General features: G+C 41.6%; 1 protein-coding gene across 4 annotated transcripts in view; it reads left to right on the top strand.

The window, feature by feature from the left end:
- TPR (translocated promoter region, nuclear basket protein) overlaps positions 1–18,141 on the top strand; it is a 34,466-nt gene that overhangs the window by 13,516 nt on the left and 2,809 nt on the right. The window contains exons 20-48 of one of the 4 annotated variants that reach the window (XM_066324686.1): positions 563–703; positions 862–1,030; positions 1,495–1,661; positions 1,877–2,029; positions 2,543–2,659; positions 3,316–3,519; positions 3,609–3,793; positions 3,976–4,123; positions 4,475–4,612; positions 5,225–5,356; positions 5,615–5,745; positions 6,118–6,328; positions 6,482–6,628; positions 7,002–7,200; positions 7,830–8,035; positions 8,492–8,553; positions 9,412–9,620; positions 9,901–10,173; positions 10,968–11,116; positions 11,927–12,010; positions 12,329–12,520; positions 12,854–12,985; positions 13,509–13,596; positions 14,052–14,236; positions 15,153–15,221; positions 15,808–15,917; positions 16,562–16,668; positions 17,338–17,433; positions 17,554–17,710. In XM_066324686.1, coding sequence (XP_066180783.1) covers positions 563–703; positions 862–1,030; positions 1,495–1,661; positions 1,877–2,029; positions 2,543–2,659; positions 3,316–3,519; positions 3,609–3,793; positions 3,976–4,123; positions 4,475–4,612; positions 5,225–5,356; positions 5,615–5,745; positions 6,118–6,328; positions 6,482–6,628; positions 7,002–7,200; positions 7,830–8,035; positions 8,492–8,553; positions 9,412–9,620; positions 9,901–10,173; positions 10,968–11,116; positions 11,927–12,010; positions 12,329–12,520; positions 12,854–12,985; positions 13,509–13,596; positions 14,052–14,236; positions 15,153–15,221; positions 15,808–15,917; positions 16,562–16,668; positions 17,338–17,433; positions 17,554–17,710 — 4,361 coding nt within the window. Of the gene's footprint in view, positions 1–562; positions 704–861; positions 1,031–1,494; positions 1,662–1,876; positions 2,030–2,542; positions 2,660–3,315; positions 3,520–3,608; positions 3,794–3,975; positions 4,124–4,474; positions 4,613–5,224; positions 5,357–5,614; positions 5,746–6,117; positions 6,329–6,481; positions 6,629–7,001; positions 7,201–7,829; positions 8,036–8,491; positions 8,554–9,411; positions 9,621–9,900; positions 10,174–10,967; positions 11,117–11,926; positions 12,011–12,328; positions 12,521–12,853; positions 12,986–13,508; positions 13,600–14,051; positions 14,237–15,152; positions 15,222–15,807; positions 15,918–16,561; positions 16,669–17,337; positions 17,434–17,553; positions 17,711–18,141 lie in introns of all 4 variants that reach the window. The other 3 variants (XM_066324688.1, XM_066324687.1, XM_066324685.1) reach the window with 3 other exon arrangements.

Below are 18,141 nucleotides of genomic sequence, written 5' to 3'. Positions count from 1 at the left end.
ATATTATGATACTCTGTTATTTACCTGGGCAAAGTCCTGAGAATTCTGAGTTGATGAGGAGGATTTTCACAGACTAATGGAAACGAAACACATGAACCAAAGTGAAAAGAAAAGATTTGTAATGGTAATTTTTATAATAGCAAAATTTAACAGTGCCTGCAGTGATAGTTGATTTTGCTGTAATTTTTACTTTTATACATTTGTATAATTTATTGTAATGTATATTGATGCTTAGAATGTGTTTAAGGAGGAAGCACGTTTTATCATGAGACTGAATTCTGTTTCTCTAGTAGATCTTTTGGATTTTTTTAGTCCATGGCATTAGACTGCATGGATAATAGATTTTCTTCTAATAATATTTATTGTTATGACATTATTAATAAAACCTTTTAAAGCTCAGTCAAATATTTTAAGTGCTTCTTATCATCATTTTCTGTATCTACCTATTATTTAATTATTCTTGGGGTGGGAGAAGTGGCAACTTTGTATGAAGTGCTGCAGTAATTCAGAAGAATATTACTGAGGCATGTTGTAAACATAGTGCATTGTGCTCTTTTCTCAGGGAATACTCGAGAGATCTGAGACAGAAACAAAGCAGAGACTCAATAATCAGATAGAAAAGCTGGAGCGTGAGATATCTCAGCTGAAGAAGAAACTGGAAAGTGAGGTGGAACAAAGACATTCCCTTACCAAGAATCAAGAGGTGGGTGTAAATGTGCTGCACTTGTTTGGAGGAAAATAAAGCCCCAGGTGGGTCTGTCAGGGTGTAGCGTGTTCTTCCCCATACCTGACATATAGATCCACACTTGGCCTCTATGCCCTTTGGGAGTAATTGCAAACTGAAGAGCCCTGTCCTCGCAGGTTCATATCCTGGACCTGAAGAGGCAGCTGGAGACGGAGACCAGCCGTCACATGAGCACAAAGGAGCTCCTGAAGAACGCCCAGAAGGAGAGCACCATGCTGAAACAGCAGCTGAACAACACTGAGGCTCAGCTCACATCCCAGTCCTCACAAAGGCCTCCAGGGAAAGGTAAAATCTTCCTCTACTGTTAATTTCTCTTTATGCTAAGCATTGCCATCTGCTGAATGGTAAAAGTCACAGTCCATCATAATTAGAATTGGGACAACAGTACAGTAAACAATAAACCACTTTGCTACTGCAATCACGTATTCAGACAGATTATAACCAGTATGATTTGTTAATGTAAAATTCACATCCAAGCAGCCTTTGACAAAGGGGGAAAAATAATGCAAAACTTCTTAAAGGATTCCTTTTATTTTTATTTGAAAGAGCTTCAATGTATATAGTTTTAAACAGTCGACAATGTTTATTGTAAGCCCTTATTTTGGTGAGGGCTTACAGTTTTGTTTAGGAAAACTTTGGGAAAGTAATTGTTTTTATCATGTTACCCTAAAATTACTTGTGTTTTCAAGAGAACTGTGGGTTTAAAAGTAAATTAAACCTCAGTTAATTAATGTGTTCTAATACTGCAGGTCAGCCTAGTACAAGTGAAGATGTGGATGATCTTGTAAGTCGGCTGAGACAAGCTGAGGAACAAGTCAATGACCTGAGAGAGAGGCTCAAGACTAGTTCCAGTAATGTGGAGCAGTACAGGGCCATGGTTCTTAGTCTGGAGGAATCCCTCAATAAGGAAAAACAAGTAAGTAGTTAATTACTTATTTTTATTTGCTTTAATTGTATTTTAGAGCAAAAATCCATTGCTGCTTGTGATTTTCCACATTTTTAGTATTGTTCTAAATTATATGCTGAGATTACCTATTCTGGCTTTAAATTGTTAATAAAATTCCAGTTTTGTATCAGAATAATGTATTTAACTGGATAAAAAAATGGATCTCATGATGGATTTTAATGAAGGTGACAGAGGAAGTTCGTACAACAGTTGAAGCTCGTCTGAAGGAGTCTTCAGAGTACCAGGCACATCTGGAAAAGAAGTTGATGGAGTCAGAAAAAGAGAAACAAGAACTGCAAGAGGAGAAGCGTAAAGCTGTGGAGAACATGGAACAACAGGTATGCAGTGACCCCCTGAGAGTCCCCAGGGATGGGCTTCACAAAGCTCCCTCAGCTTCACTTGGGTCTCATGGTGTAGCAGTGCTGAACCAGATCTTCTGGAGAGTACACAGGGTACCTGAATTGGTGAGGGGTTTCCAAACATGAGCAGTACATTGACAGTGTCACTTCAGTGGAGTGATTGTGTCTTTGAAGCTGTCACTCTCTGCCTGAACTTTGAGCAGGAAAATGTAAGTGGGTCTTTGTGAGAGGTTTCAGTAGGAAACAGAATGACTGTAACTAGAATTACTGCAGGCCCAGCTCTGAAAGTAAAGGATTATATTTTTACTGGGAAAGAGCTCTGTATATAAGTGAAAATATAGAAAATATTTGTCTCTTTTAACACTAATTTTAATCTATAAGTAACAAAATAATCACCATTATGAATGACTGTATTCAGTACTCTGAAAATACTTGGCAACTTAGTCCTCGGTTTGTTCTTACTTTGTTTTTGTTGTTCCCCTGTCACTGCAGCTTTCAGAACTGAAGAAGAGTCTGTCAGCTGTGCAGTCAGAAGTTCAGGAAGCTCTTCAGAGAGCCAGCACAGCTCTGAATAATGAGCAACAGGCCAGGAGGGACTGCCAGGAGCAAGTATGTTTGTGGTGTTTGCCTATGTTAGCCAGGGTCAGCAAAATTTCTCTTAGCTTTCAGTTAAACTCAGAACTAAACTTGATACTCAGGGACTGCTGGAGGCAGGAGAAAGTGCTGGGAGAGCACATTCTCTGTTTTGGGAGCAGCTGTTTATTGAATGCAATAGATTTCTCTTTCTAAGGTCTGTTTCATTATGTAAAAAGATTCGTTTGGGAATGTAATGAACTGGTTTTAATGAATTGCTGCCTCCATGCCCTAAGGAGGGAGCTGAAAATGCTCCCAACAAGACAATGGGGAAAGTATTTTTCTAACTCAAAAGATAATTGTCATCTTTTACGACTCTGGGGCAGTGTGATATTTAGCAGCAGCTGAGAGGATTGTCTTGTTACCAGCTGTTTTTTAAAGGGAGTTTACTTTTCTGCAGATGCGGATTTCAGCAGCACTAATTGGTGTCAAGGATGTTGAAAAACTTATAGCTATTTAATCCAACCCCAAACGTAGTAGATGGGTATTTCTGTGTTTCCTGTGCTTGAGAATAGCAGAGGTTTTGGGCAGTGCTTTTCTTTCTGCTTTGTGGTCACTTGGTTTCATCTCTTTGATCACATCAAACATACAAAATAAGGGTAGCAGAGTTAATTTATTCTGGTTTTGTGCAGGCAATGATGGCTTCTGAAGCTCAGAACAAATATGAGCGGGAATTGATGCTTCATGCTGCTGATGTGGAGGCCCTGCAGGCCATCAAAGAGCAAGTCGCCAAGAACGCAGCAGTGAGGCAGCAGCTGGAGGAGGCTGCTCAGAAAGCAGAGTCCGAGCTCTTGGAATCCAAAGCCTCCTGGGAAGAGAGAGAGAGAATGATCAAGGTGTGATGGGCTTTGTTGTTTCAGTGGGTTTTTTCAGTTATCAGAAATTCAGCCACAGAAATGACAGTCAGTGAATGATTTTGTTGCAGGATGAAGCTTCAAAACTTGCATCCCGCTGTGAGGATCTAGAAAAACAAAATCGATTATTACATGAGCAGCTGGAGAGCATGAGCAATAAGATGGTGACTTCCATGAAAGAAGCCATCCCAACTGCAGCAAATGTTTCTCTTAGTGAGGAAGGCAAATCCCAGGAACAAATCTTGGAAATTCTTCGGTAACCTTAGCTCTGGATTCCTTCTCCTGGGGGTTATAAATTAGATTTGAACTTCAGTAGTTCTGTATTACTTACACTTGAAGGCTAGTGTTAAAAATCGAAGTGCATTTTTGCTGGTGGCAGGTGGGCATAGCACATGAGGACACTTTCCTGGTGTGATGGGTGTTAACTCCTCCCTGCAGGTTTATCCGTCGGGAGAAGGAGATCGCGGAGACGAGGTTCGAGGTGGCGCAGGTGGAGAGCCTGCGGTACCGCCAGAGAGTGGAGCACCTGGAGAGGGAGCTCCAGGAGCTGCAGGACAGCCTCAACGCTGAGAGGGAGAAGGTGCAGGTATGGCTGTGGGTTAATGCTTGTGATTTCAATGAGTACAGGGCTGTTCTGGGGTTGCTTGTGGCCAAAAATGAATTTTTGAAAGAATTTGGGGTGTTTTTTTAACTGGGATTGCTTATAACCAAATGGAGTATCTTTTTCTGAGTCTTGTGAGAGAGTGTGGCAATTCCAAAGTCTCATATTTATGGAAAATAAAGATTATCTATCTTTTCTTCCTATCTCCTGCTTCCCATTGTCTTGAATGTACATGAATGCCATGATAGCTTTCCAAGGTGGTGTTATACCAGATCCAAGTGGAGTATATGGGCATGTGCAAGCAAAACAAATGACCTGAGTTGACTCTTTCCACAGGTAACAGCAAAAACCATTGCACAGCATGAAGAATTAATGAAGAAAACTGAGACCATGAACATACTCATAGAAACCAACAAGATGTTAAGGGAAGAGAAGGAGAGGCTGGAGCAAGAGCTACAGCAGATACAAGCAAAGGTTACTACTGAACTTCACATAAACCTTTCAGATATTCAGTGTATGAGTTAAATATTTGGCTATACCATTGCTAATTACAGTAAATACATGATGTACATTATAGTTATTCATTGAAGTCATATACTAATGAGGAAACTTTCCATTTCAAATTTCAAAAGATGTTGGTCCATCTACAGCATTGGAAACCTTGAAGTTCAGTTCCATTTAGATGAACCTGAAAGTCAGTGTTTATTTTTGGCTAGAGCTATACCAGGAGCAAGGATATTATCAGCAATTAAATTAAAAATGGTACAAGAACACATATAAACAGACTACAGCTTTATTAAGAGTTTAAAAGGGAGATACTGCTTATTTTAATGGAATCCAGTGCATTGGATTTTAACATTAATAATCTCTCCTGTACCTTAATACAGAGTGAGCATCTAAGATTGGGAAGTTGCAACAATATTTTTTTTCCCTGAGGATCATCCTCTGCTATTGTCCTTGTCCTGTTCCTCCAGCTGGCCACTGGAAGGCAGAGAGATAGGAAATAAGATCTGTCATGACTTTTTCTTGAGGGGTTCCTTCAGTCTCCTGAGATGCAGAGTGTAACCCCTTACTGTGCTTTCTCAGGTACGCAAGCTCGAGGCAGACATCCTGCCCCTGCAAGAGTCGAATGCTGAGCTCAGTGAGAAGAGTGGGATGCTGCAGGCAGAGAAAAAGCTCTTGGAAGAGGATGTTAAACGCTGGAAAGCCCGGACTCAGGTGGGGAAATGCCTCCTTTCAAAGAACATAATGTGGAAAAAAAGGCCCACCAGTGAAACAACTTTAAAAAGTGCTAAATTTTCTTATGAAGAACAAAAAAACTAAGAAATATGTTTGAACTATAAAGCATTGCTCGCTCAGCTTCATATTTGGCTATTCCATATCAAAATGCAAAAGCAGTGGCTCTAATTCAGAGATTTTCTGGCTATAAGTGTGTAATTATTTTACAAAAATGCCACTGTTTTCTTGCCCTTTCAGCACTTACTGAGCCAGCAGAAGGACACCGATCTCGAAGAGTATCGAAAACTGCTCGCTGAGAGGGAGGCAAATGCCAAGCGTGTCCAACAGATGAGTGAAGAAACAGGCAGGCTTAAAGCAGAAGTTGCCAGGTGTGGTATTGGGCAGTTTGTAAAAGGTTTTGTGCAAAGCAAAATATTCTGATTATAGCTGTATCTGGAAGTGTATCTGGAAATTTCTTAAGTGTCTCCATGTAACTGTGAAACTTTTTGGTATTCTTTCTATGGCTTGATAGATAACAAGCAGGTAAGGTGAAGTGAGAGTTGATTTGCAAGCTGTCTATTAGCTGAAATTATTTCAAAATAATATATTGTAGAATAATTTCCAACTCTGTATTGCAAAATCCTAGAAAACATAGTTCACTACAGATAATGCCTATCAAGTTATATAAACAAGGGATATTGAAATGTATAAATGTTTTCAAGCATCTCGTTTGCATCTGCCTCTGATCTCTTGTCATTTAGAACTAATGCATCCTTGACTACAAGCCAGAATCTTGTTCAGAGCCTGAAGGATGAAGTAACTAAAATAAGAACAGAAAAGGACACTTTGCAGAAAGAACTGGATGCTAAAGTGGCTGACATACAGGAAAAAGTGAAAACTATAACACAGGTCAAGAAAATCGGTCGCAGGTACAAGACTCAGTATGAGGAGCTGAAAGCACAGCATGATAAGGTAGATAAAATTGAAGTGGAACATTCCTTAGAGCTCCTGGGGTTTGCCCAGAACTTTTAAACCAATCACTTGGCACACAAAAGCATCTTGTGAAAGTAATGACATTGTGATCAGATAGTCCCCTTCAGCCTTGTACCCCTTGGTGCCTTTCAGATGGTTGCTGAAGCGTCAACTCTGCCTTTGACAGAACCACAAGAAGACCAAGTTTCTGCCCAGGAAGTCCAAGAGCTAAAAGACACTCTCAGTCAAGCTGAAGTGAAGACAAAGAATTTGGAGACTCAGGTTGAAAGCTTACAAAAGGTAAGAACAGTGAGTAATTTCAGAGTACTGTTCTCTACTGCAGTCCTAAGTGTGTAATGGTGAAGAGTGGGAGGGTGTTTTAATGTGTGTCACAGAGGTGACCAATTGTGCCTCTACTTTCTTGGGAAAGAGGGATCTTAAACTTAGTGTAAATCCTGTGTCTAGTGTGTGTCACATTATTTCCTGGAATAAGTGGGAAAGAGAATGCTACTTTCTAGCTCTTGCATTCAGAGAGGACTGAAGTCCTGTTGTTGATAAGAAGCCTTTTAACCTTAATCCAGTGGGCAGCTAATACCAGCTTCCTTGGAACTTGGGCCCTATATTTGCCAGAGTAGTTGGCTGTGGCCAACAATTGCAATCTTTCTCTCCCTAGACAATAACAGAAAAGGAAACTGAAGTTAGAAATCTCCAGGAGCAGATAATGCAACTACAGGCAGAACTGGCCCGTTTCCATCAAGATCTACAAGAGAAGACTACACAGGAAGAGCAGCTCAGGCAACAGATCACTGAGAAGGAGGAGAAAACTAGGAAGACCTTGCTTGCAGCCAAGCAGAAAATTGCACAGTTAGCTGGTATTGTAATTCTTTTTTTCCATCCTTAGAGATTTTTGATTATTTCTATAGAAAATCCCTTAGCATGCTTGAAAAATATGGCCTGCTTCATATTTTACTGAAAAGTGTTTTCTAAGTCTAAATGCTACAGGAATTGTTCTAAAGTTTAAAATTTAATTCCTCCAGGGGATGATATAAGCACATAAGTAACCTCACACTGGACATAGAAAAAGTTTTGCTGACTTTTGGCCAGCCAATATGATAACCCCCATTTTTGATCCTTCTGTTGATTAGAGCAGATTTGCCCTACTAACAGATTAGATAATTCTCCCCTTCCCTAAATGTACAGGTGCAAAACGCATTGTCTCCTCTGTTTTTAAATGTCACTGAGAAGAATGATGGTGGAAACATCTTGTTCTTTTGGGACTACTTCTTTAAGTTTTTATTTATATTTATTTATTACATATTTTTCTATCTTTAATTTCTTTTTATTTAATTGCAGCTAGAAAGAAAAATGGTCATACTGCCTCCCAGATTTCCTTTTACAGCTTAACATTTTTAGGATTTCAGAATACTTCAGCGGCCTGGTAAAACACCCAGGTGTTCAGTGTGCAGATTCAGTAAGGCTGGACCCTTTCCTGTTCCACCAGGTACAAAAGAGCAGCTCACAAAGGAAAACGAGGAGTGGAAGCAGAAGAGCAGCTCCCTGGAGGAGCAGAAGACGGAGCTGGAGGTGCGGATGAGCGCGCTGAAGTCGCAGTACGAGGGCCGGATCTGCCGCCTGGAGAGGGAGCTCCGGGAGCAGCAGGAGCGGCACCACGAGCAGCGGGATGAGCCCCCAGAGTCCACAAACAAGGTACACAATGTGCACAATCCTGCCAGGCCACCATGCCCTGCTCTTGGAAATACACAGGTTGGCTTCAGTAAGAGGTCAGAACTTTATATAAATTTCCTGCCCTAATCAGAATTCCCGGTGCCAACAAGCTGGCAGTTCTGCTGTTCACTGTGAATCAGCCAAGGAGCTGTTCATGCTCTGCCCTCTATTTTTGTATTTTACTCATGCATTCGGTATAATGGGTTCATGTCTCAAAGCTTCAGAAAATACCTGAGCAGTTACCAAATAGTTTTCTAGCCTTGGTATGGCTGGTACAATTTGGTTTGGGAAATTTTCCATAATTACAGAGTCTGCCCAGGTAAATACCCAGCAAGCATTTCTCTCACAGACTTGTTAGCATAGTGCTGAAATGTTTTCCATGTTGCCCCCTCTGTTTCATGTGTACATGACGTGATATTTCTGGTTTTTACCTAATAGGTCCCAGAACAGCAGAGGCAAATCTCACTCAAGTCTACTCCAGCTTCAGGTGAAAGAGGAATGTGAGTTCAAGGGTTTTGCAGACTTCCTGTGGTTGATACGTTTTTGGTTTATCTTACGTAGTTGCTCTTCTTTTTAGCAAACCACTGGCTTTTCATAATTTTTCTTAAACAGCTGCAAAGATACTGACTGATAACACATTTCTCAGCTATGTCTAATCAATAGGGCTTTTAAGCTGTAAACTGGCATATTAACCATCAGGAACATGGTGTCTGGGAAACATGGAAGATTTTTTTACAATGTTTTCAGACTTCAAAGTTTTCGAAGTTGTATAATTTTGATTGTTAATATTAACCCTTTTGGTTTTGGGAAGGATCTTCCTTGTGCAAGAATGAGAAATGGGCTGAACAGCTAACTCTAAGGAGAGATAAAGGACATTTGCCTAAGCTCTGAAATGGGAAATATTGCTGTACTCCTGAGCTGGGATAACAAACTCCCTCTCAGCTGTTATGAATGCATCCTTTAGACAGCAAGACTTTCAAAAATGTTTCCTGAAATTTTGCTGCCCCTTGTCTCAGCCAAGAGATGAAGTTGCTCTGTATTAAGTGAATAAGTTTTGATGCAGGATGTGTTACTCACTGTAATAAAGTCCCAGTACAGTCAATCTGTTACTAGATTCCCACTTGATTACCTTGGAAGAAACCTGTTCAGTTCTCCAAGCTGGATAAAATGCTATTGATGGCACAATGTTTCTCTTCTTTCAACTATAAAAAGTTTGGAAGACAATTCCTTATGCTGTTGTCAGGGTTTTTAATTTAAAAGCTTTAAAAAATAGTGTTTCTGGCTATGAGATTATATTTGTTTGTTATTTTTAAAATCTGCTTGCTATACCATGATGAAACCAATCTCCTGTTTTTCAGTGCCAGCACTTCAGATCCCCCAACAGCAAACATTAAACCAACTCCTGTTGTGTCAACCCCCAGTAAAGTGACTGCTGCTGCAATAGCTGGGAATAAATCTACTCCAAGAGCCAGCATCCGTCCAATGGTGACTCCTGCCACAGTCACCAATCCCACCAATACCCCCACAGCCACAGTTATGCCAACAACACAGGTGGAGACTCAGGAAGGTGAGCTTTTTAGTGTAGGATAAGGGTCCTCAAAAGTGCTGCCTTTGCCTTGAAATGTTGGTGCAGGCACTGTCCAGGGTCATTGTCCCTGCGTCTCTTGGAGTGTTGCACTTCCACGACCTTACTTGCAGCAAGGTTCATGGTTCCTCAGCCAGAGGTGTTCATAACATTAATTCATCTGCAAAACACTGAATGTGCTTGTTCAGGGCATCCTGAGAGGGAGAATGTGAGCTGTGCTGGATGAATGAAGACCCTGACTGTGCTGCTGTTTGCCTTCCAGCCATGCAGTCGGAAGGACCCGTGGAGCACGTCCCGGTGTTCGGGAGCGCCAGCGGCTCCGTGCGCTCCACCAGCCCCAACGTGCAGACATCCCTGCCCCAGCCCATCCTGACTGTGCAGCAGCAGACACAGGCCACTGCCTTTGTGCAGCCCACACAGCAAAGCCACGCTCAGATCGAGCCTGCAGCTCAGGAGCCAGCCCCTGCCATCGTGGAGGTGGTGCAGAGCTCCCAGATTGAGAGGCCCTCCACCTCCACAGCCGTGTTTGGCACAGGTTGGTGTCATTTTGTAGGCCTGCCTTGCTCAGTAGTTCCTTGCAAGTAGCTCCAGTTGGACCCTTGGCCAACCAGGCCTCACTTCAGTTCCAGGCTTTTCCCCTCCCTTAGTTTACTGCACATATGAAGAACTTCTGAAGTTAGGCTTCTTTCTTGAACTGTCAGAAATGCTGCTTCTGAAATGCTACTGGCACTGCATTCCTTAAAGTAGAAAGAAGATAAAATTTTGTGTTTGTCTTTTTCAGAGCAGCTTTGGAGTTTAATACATTAAACCTTGCTGGCTCTGTTTCCATAGTATTATAAGCAAGGTTAGTCTTAGGACCCATGAGTAAGCTACTTAAGCTTGAATTTAAAATACAGAAAGTCTCTAGAGCTACTCACTGTAATACACTGTTGCACATCTGTTTGTCCTACACAGTGTAAATAGAACATTTGTTCCCCCAAAAAACATTTCTGGAAACTGTTGGAGTTCTCTTTTTCCAGTTGATACTCTTTTAAAAACTTTGGGTATACTTGTCCAAAGCAGAGATGTTGGAAGAAATATTTGGGTTGTACCCTGAGGCTTATACTTAAGGTCAGTTAAGTTGTGAATGAAGGCCTGACAGCTTAAGACTTGTAACTAATAAGGTTGATGTTTTCCTGGCCTAGAAAAATTGCACAGCTCAGTGCAATTCTCATTGTTTGTTGTCATTCAGAGCAGAAATTAAGGTGATCTTCAGAGGAAAGTACCAAAACTTTTGATTTCTGGTTTGTTACATGCATTGTTCTGAAAATAACTGAGTGGACTTTGAAGTTTCAGCCACGCCCAGTTCCTCACTGTCTAAACGGTCCCGAGAGGAAGAGGAGGACAACACTGTGGAGAACTCAGACCAGATCTCTGAGGAAACAGTGGATGCACCTACTTCAAAGAAACTGAGAATCATGCAGAGAGTTGGGCCTGAGGTTTGCACAAACATAAAGTGCTACTACTTAATCTGTGCCTTTTTAGGATTTGAGTGGGAAGAAAGAAAGTGTTACTTCAGAGCAAATCAGTGAATTCTTAATTGATTTTCTAACCTGTTGGGGAGGAAACAATTATATTTGGATATCTAAAAAGGCAAAGGTTAAACCAGTTAGAATGAATGTTGTAAATCTTAACCTGTAGGATGGAAGGGAGAAGGCCATATCCTAGGATTGAGGAGGAAGAAGTTCAAACTCCTTTCAGTGTGGTTCAGAAGGTCTTTATATACAGTAATTCCAGACAAAAATACAGAGTATTGAGGAGATGGGGAGCAAAGATGAGTTGCTGGAAAAGCCTACAGAAGATGCATCTGAATGTTAGTGTGAGAGATTTGGAATGTGCTGTGAAAAAGGGATGAAATTGAGACAGAACATCACAGTGTTAAGGAAGCCAAAGATGTTTTATTAACTCTGATGGAGGGATGTTCATAAGAGAAAAAGAGCAGGATTGCATAAGAATATTATCACTTAAGGATCTGGGAGGCTGGAGGTAGAATGGGAAACTTTGGTGATTTGTTCTTGGTCCTGAAAAGATTGAGATATGCCAAGGTCCAGTTGGCTGGGAAGGATGTATTTCTCCAGGGCAGGAAAGGGAGCTGTTTGATAAAAGCATTGCTAAGGAAATGGGAGAAAATGTTGCCCATAGTCTTTGTGGGAAAAGATAATTTTTGTTAAAGAAATTAAAAAAAAGAATCTCAAACATGTTTAGGGCTAATGATATGTTTTAAATGAGAAAAATATTTGTTTTTCCAGGAGGAAGTGACAGCAGAAGAGAGCACTGATGGAGAGGTGGAGGCACAAACATACAATCAAGACTCACAAGATTCCATTGGAGAAGTAAGCATATTTGAAGAGCAGAAATCTTCAGCAGAAATAGCCATCTGACCCCCAAACTCTCAGTATATTTAGAAGTGAAATCTCAAATGGAATCCTGCAGGTTTCCCATGGAAACCACTAAAAAAATGTTTTAAAGTTTAGACTTGAACTGTTCAATCACTGACAGTCACCTGTCACATTCTCTTTTGCCCTCTCCTCTGGTCAGTTTTTAAGGAGCAGCAGTAAATGTCCTCCAGGCATCAGAGTCTGGTTCTCTTGCTGCTGTATATGGTGCAAAGGATTTTGTTTGTTCTGGTGATTGCCTTTGGTCTTTGGCAGGGGGTGACACAGGGGGAGTACGCGGCCATGGAGGACGGCGACGAGAATTCCCAGTCTATCCCAATAGATCTTCAGTCAGACCAACAAAACACTTCTTCATCTCAGGATGGCCAGTCCAAGAGAGATGATGTGATTGTAATTGACAGTGATGATGAAGATGACGATGATGAAGAAAATGAAGGGGAGCAGGAAGTATGTATATCATGGAATTACTTTATGATTTTGTCTTTCATCAGATGTAAAACTCGCCAGGCAGGACTAACTCAGTCAAAATATTTTTGACTGAGTAAGTATCTATGTTGCCTGAACTTGTAGTATTTTAAAACTACCTGCTAATTCACCTTGAATTTTATTTTTACCTTCCTTTATCTGAACCCTCAGGCTTTTCCATCTTCTTTCCTACCCTTGTCCTGTTGAAGAAGGAGAGAGGGAGTGTCTGGGTGGGTGTTGATCTGTGCACCACATCCAGCCTATTCCACTCTCCTTTCTGCATTTCCCTAAGGCTCTTTTATTGTCTCATCACAGGATTATGATGATGAGGAAGAGGAAGATGAGGATGATGATGAGGACACAGGGATGGGAGATGAGGGTGATGACAGCAATGAAGGAACTGGTAGTGCTGATGGTAATGATGGATATGAAGCAGACGATGCTGAGGTGAGATTTGTACCTTTCTTCTGTAGCCTATTAAATTTCTTGCAACAAATCAGTGTTGTAATGCACAGGTGTGAATGCTTGGAAGAGAAAATCTTGGTGTGAATTCATCCCCCAGGAGTTGAGACTGATACTGGGTGATAGTAATTTCTTATAACTGGTGTTTTGCAAGAAAAATCAACTTGGAATGTTTAAGAGGGCTGAATGAAAATACAATATACAGGAGTCAGCAGCAAATGGCGTAGTTGCAAAGCTGGTGAAGCTTTTAAAGAGCTGGATATTTCATTGTCTGTTGTTATTAAACAGTGTTGGCTACATTGTTCAGGTTTGTGTTTGAACAGGTACTCAAAATTTCTGAAATCTCATGCAGTTCAGTGTATTTACCTAATTCTGTAGATACAGAAATCTTTTTTAAGATTGTCATATATTTGACTTCGTTTGTTTTCAGAATACCTTTGTACTGCTTCTGTATTCTCTTTGCAACCTATAATTTGTTTAGTCATGCTCTGTTTATGTGGGATTTTAGGGTGCTGATGGTACAGATCCTGGAACAGAGACTGAAGAGAGCATGGGAGGAGCTGAAAGCAACCAGAGGGCAGCAGATTCCCAAAACAGTGGTACAGTTATTCCATGTTTTTTCACAGCCTGTATGTAGGGAGAGAGAAATGTAGAAGCTATTTTCCATGTATTAAAATCTGCACTTAAAAGTAAAAATGTAAGTGAAATACTAAAGACCATTTCAATGTGCATTGTGGATTCTTTTGAAATGGATTCTTTCTGGATTTATTCTAAATGCCTTTGAAAATCCTGCAAGCTCTGGTTGCTGGGGAAACTTAATGACTCAGTGGATTAATCTGTCTCTAAATCAGCACCTGAATAATTAATATTTTGTTTCAGTGCTGGTGTTGTAGCTGGCACAAGTTCTCTTGAAGTGATTTTAAATAACAATACCAGGCCGTCCCCAGGCTTTCGAGGGAAAACTGTGTTAATGCATGGCAGAATTGGAAGCTTTGCCTTCTTGTTCTCAGCTTGGTTCCTAGGGTTTCCCCCCTGTGTGTTTGTGCTGTAGGAGAAGGGAGCACAAGTGCTGCAGAGTCCACGTTTCCCCACGAGAGCCTGAGGGAGCAGCAGCCGTCGTCGGCATCTGAGCGCCAGGGCCCGCGGCCCCCGCAGTCCCCACGGAGACCCCCACACCCTCTGCCCCCACGGCTCACCATCCACGCCCCTCCCCAGGAACTGGGGCCCCCAGTGCAGGTACAAACCAGCTCCAGCACCTCAGAAGACTTGGAAAAAAAATGGCTGTGTGATTTCTTATAAATAAAACCCATCAGAGAAGATGTTGGCAGCTGTTTGGCATCATAGAAATGGGTAGCTGAGCAATTAGCTCAGCTAATTAGTGTGTGTCATCCTGCAGATGATGGCTGGATAGGGAACATACAAATCTATCCCCAGTGCCTTACTGCTTTTTATCTTGGAATTCTTATTATAATATGCCAGTGCTAGGTCAGTCAGTGGCTGATGATATTTCCACTCAAAAAGCTCTTCTTGGCCAGGTTGTAGCTCAGATTGGAAGGGCTTTTATGAGTTTCTGCCCCATGTAGATGGGGCAAAGGAATGTTGCCGTTTGTTTTCCAAGTTAAACCTTTCACAGTCAGTGCCTGACCCATGATTATGCTTTGATGAAGACCTTGTAAATTAAAACATCCCAACAGGAATTCTTCAAAAATATCCTGACTGAAATGATCCTCTACCATTAACTTGTGCTGAGGCTTGGGATCACAGTATTTCTGTGTGCAAGTTTTCTGTATTCAGTAGAGACTTGAGTAAAATATTACTGCCACTTGCCCAGAATATACACATTGTCCCCCAGAGGGTGCTGGCACTGCCCAGGCTCCCCAGGGAATGGGCACAGCCCCAAGGCTGCCAGAGCTCCAGGAGTGTTTGGACAATGCTTTCAGGCTCTTCCTGAGTTTCTCGGGCCTGTCCTTCATGCAGGAGTTGGACTTGATGATCCTTGTGGGTCCCTTCCAGCTCAGGATATTCTGTGATTCCATGATGATTGCTATACTTACTCATTTAGCTGCTATCTTTGGCGCTGACTGAACACTTACATGTTGTTAGAATTCCAGAACCACATTCACACCATTTCCCTCTTTTCTTTCCCATAAAGAGAATCCAGATGACTCGAAGGCAGTCGGTGGGGCGAGGACTTCAGCTGACCCCTGGGATAGGTGGAATGGTGAGTGTATCAGAATCTACTACTAAAGTCCTGCTTTGAGGGGACATTCCTAACCCCTGGGGTTTATTTTGGTTTTTAAAGAAGCCTGGCTGCTGACTTCAGGGGAGGATGGTTTCTGTAGTCTTGCAGAAAATATCCTACTCCTGTTAATTCCTGTATTAGTGGAAGGCAAAGACTAGAAAACTCGCAGGAAACAAAAGGCTTCAGAAGAGGCTCAATTGGTTCTAAGGTGATTTTATTTATTTGTTTTTAGAGTCAGTCAAAGTGGCTGTGTCGCTGGCAAAAATAGCACTAACTTCAGCCTCATCCTAAAGGAAACAAAGCTAATTCATGCTGCTTCCATCAGCTAATTTTGAACCCTTTATTCAGCTGTATTTGGCAGAACAAATGCAGGTTCAGCAAGAGAAAATAGAGAGACTGACTAAAGTACCTTTTGTGAGATCAAAGTCATCAACTTTAGAGGTCTGAAATTAAACAAGAATTTAGTTAGAGTTAAATCTGTCTTTGTTTTGCTGGACTGTGTGGAAAAATCAACCTTTAACTCAGCTGGTAAAAACTGAAAATACATTGTAGGCTCTCATATCAGTCTCTTTTTTTCCAGCAGCAGCACTTCTTTGATGATGAGGACAGGACAGTTCCAAGCACACCAACTCTTGTAGTTCCACATCGTACAGATGGATTTGCAGAAGCGATTCAGTAAGTAGATGTGAAAAGAAAAGGGGGAAAAAGGCTTTTCTCTCTTCTTTATTCTATTTCTTTCTACTTTTCAGTGAAAGGAAAACAAATTTAAATTAAATGAACTTGTGATTGGAGTAACATGCTAGGTAGTAGGATAAATAACTGCATGTGCAGATAAGTAATTACTGTTTGAATTGTGTGTCATATAACTGATTGACAAATTTAGGAAATTAATGTTCTCCAGTGTATTCTCACCTGGTGATTTAAGAAGAGATTAAACAAACAACTTAAGTTCTATCCAATTTCCTTCCTCCTCCTTCTCCCTCCCTATTAATACTGCCAATGAGAGTAGGAAAAGTTACCTCCATTTTTCCTTTTGGGATGTTCTGGACATGTCCAGAACAATCCACTTAAAATTGTGAGAGTTCATAGAAAGGATAAGTAAAAAATATTCTCTTCAGGACTGTTGTACTGATTTTGAATGCATTCCTAATAATTTGAGAAGCTAACTGCTGTTTATTTAGCGGTAGCTCAGCTGATTATTATGGTCAGTATTAGCTCATTTTATCTCAAGCATGATTTGTTTTCTTAGTCAGAAAGTTCTTCCTTCTGCCCTGATCTTTGGGGAAGTTGCAGAATTCCTTAAGTCTGTGTTTTGCCAGTTCCCCCCAGGTAGCTGGAGTTCCTCGGTTCAGATTTGGACCCCCTGAAGATATGCCACAAACCAGCTCCAGTCACTCTGATCTTGGGCAGCTGGCATCACAAGGAGGTAAAGCAGTTCTGGGCTCTCTTTTCCATGGGTCTTTGACTGAAAAAGAGAGAATTCAGTCAATAAAACACAATTCTGCTTCAGGAAATTGTTCAGGTGTGGAAACCTGCAACTCTTAAATAATTGTTAGCAGAGTGAAATTAACAGAAAGTGAGAAGGTGTTATCTTCAAGCTACTACATTTCTAGTGATGTTAGGATTTTGAAATTGAATGAACTATTGAAGGAATGGTTTTTAACTTTAATTTTACTATTGGTTGTAGCTTCCCTGCAGTGAAACAATAAGGGGAAAACAGCAAATGCAAAGAAATCTTTGGGTTGTATCCTTATCTGCTCAGAGATGGCCAGGCTATTGTTGTGTTTGTTGTTGGTCTGAATCTGTCCCTTTCCCTGGCATCCCTGTTGTCAGGATCAGAGGCTGTTCTCTAAAGAAAGTTCATAGCAAAATAATGGCATAAGGTAAGGATGAATGTTAAAAAGGCAATAATATTTTCAAGGCTTTGCCTTCCAATAAATTATGGTCAGCTCTGACAGTAAGCCAAAACAAAATAACAAAAATCTGCTTAAATACAGTGACTGGTTTTTATCAAGTGTCCGGAGGGAAGACATCAGTTAATCCTTTTTTTTAGCTGCTTATTTGGATGGATTGTCACTGGAACTCTGTGTTGCAGGTTTAGGGATGTATGAAACGCCTCTATTCCTTGCCCACGAGGAGGAATCGGGGGGTCGTAGTGTCCCCACAACACCATTACAAGTGGCAGCACCGGGTAAGTGGCAGAGGTTTGATGCAGGGGATGATCTCCCACGGTGGGTGCAGTGCTGCTGTGCTCAGGGGAGCCTGTCCTAGGGCGCTGTGAGCAGGGCCTGAGGCTGTCTGTGCCCCGCAGTGACGGTGTTCACGGAGAGCGCCTCGGCCGACGCCTCGGAGCACGCGTCGCAGTCCGTGCCCATGGTCACCACCTCCACGGGCAGCCTGTCCACCACCACCGAGCCCGGCGCCGGCGACGACGCCGACGAGGTCTTCGCAGAGGCAGAGTCTGAGGGGTAAAGCACCACTGCTGGGGTTCTCTGGCACTTCTGACACCTTCGGTGTCACCCAGGGGCAGCTCAGACAGCGTTTTGTAAAGCTGTGTAGCGGTTTCGCGTTCACCGAATTCTGTTTGCCGGATTTGGTGTAGTGGTTTGAGCGTTTACTCTCCTTTTGCCTCTCTGAGATAGGATCAGGAGAAGCAAAGCAGGCCCTAACTTAAAGGTAAACAGATCATTTTATTAACAGACATTAAAAAGAAGGAAATAAGAATCAAAAATAGAACTTTCAAAACGCTCTCCCTCACCCACAAACTGTTCGCTTTCCCACAAACAACATAGACAAAACTTGTGATTTTCAGTCAGTTTCATCATTTTAAAAGAATCTGTCTTTCATCAGTTCTTTAGGAGATGAGTCTCTCTTTAGAGTCAGTCCCATGAAGCAAGAC

The sequence above is a fragment of the Sylvia atricapilla genome, chromosome 9 (genome assembly GCF_009819655.1).
Source record: "Sylvia atricapilla isolate bSylAtr1 chromosome 9, bSylAtr1.pri, whole genome shotgun sequence".
Lineage (NCBI taxonomy): Eukaryota > Metazoa > Chordata > Aves > Passeriformes > Sylviidae > Sylvia > Sylvia atricapilla.
The sequence above is the reverse complement of the archived record's forward strand: the minus strand, read 5'-3'. Positions and strand labels throughout refer to the sequence as shown.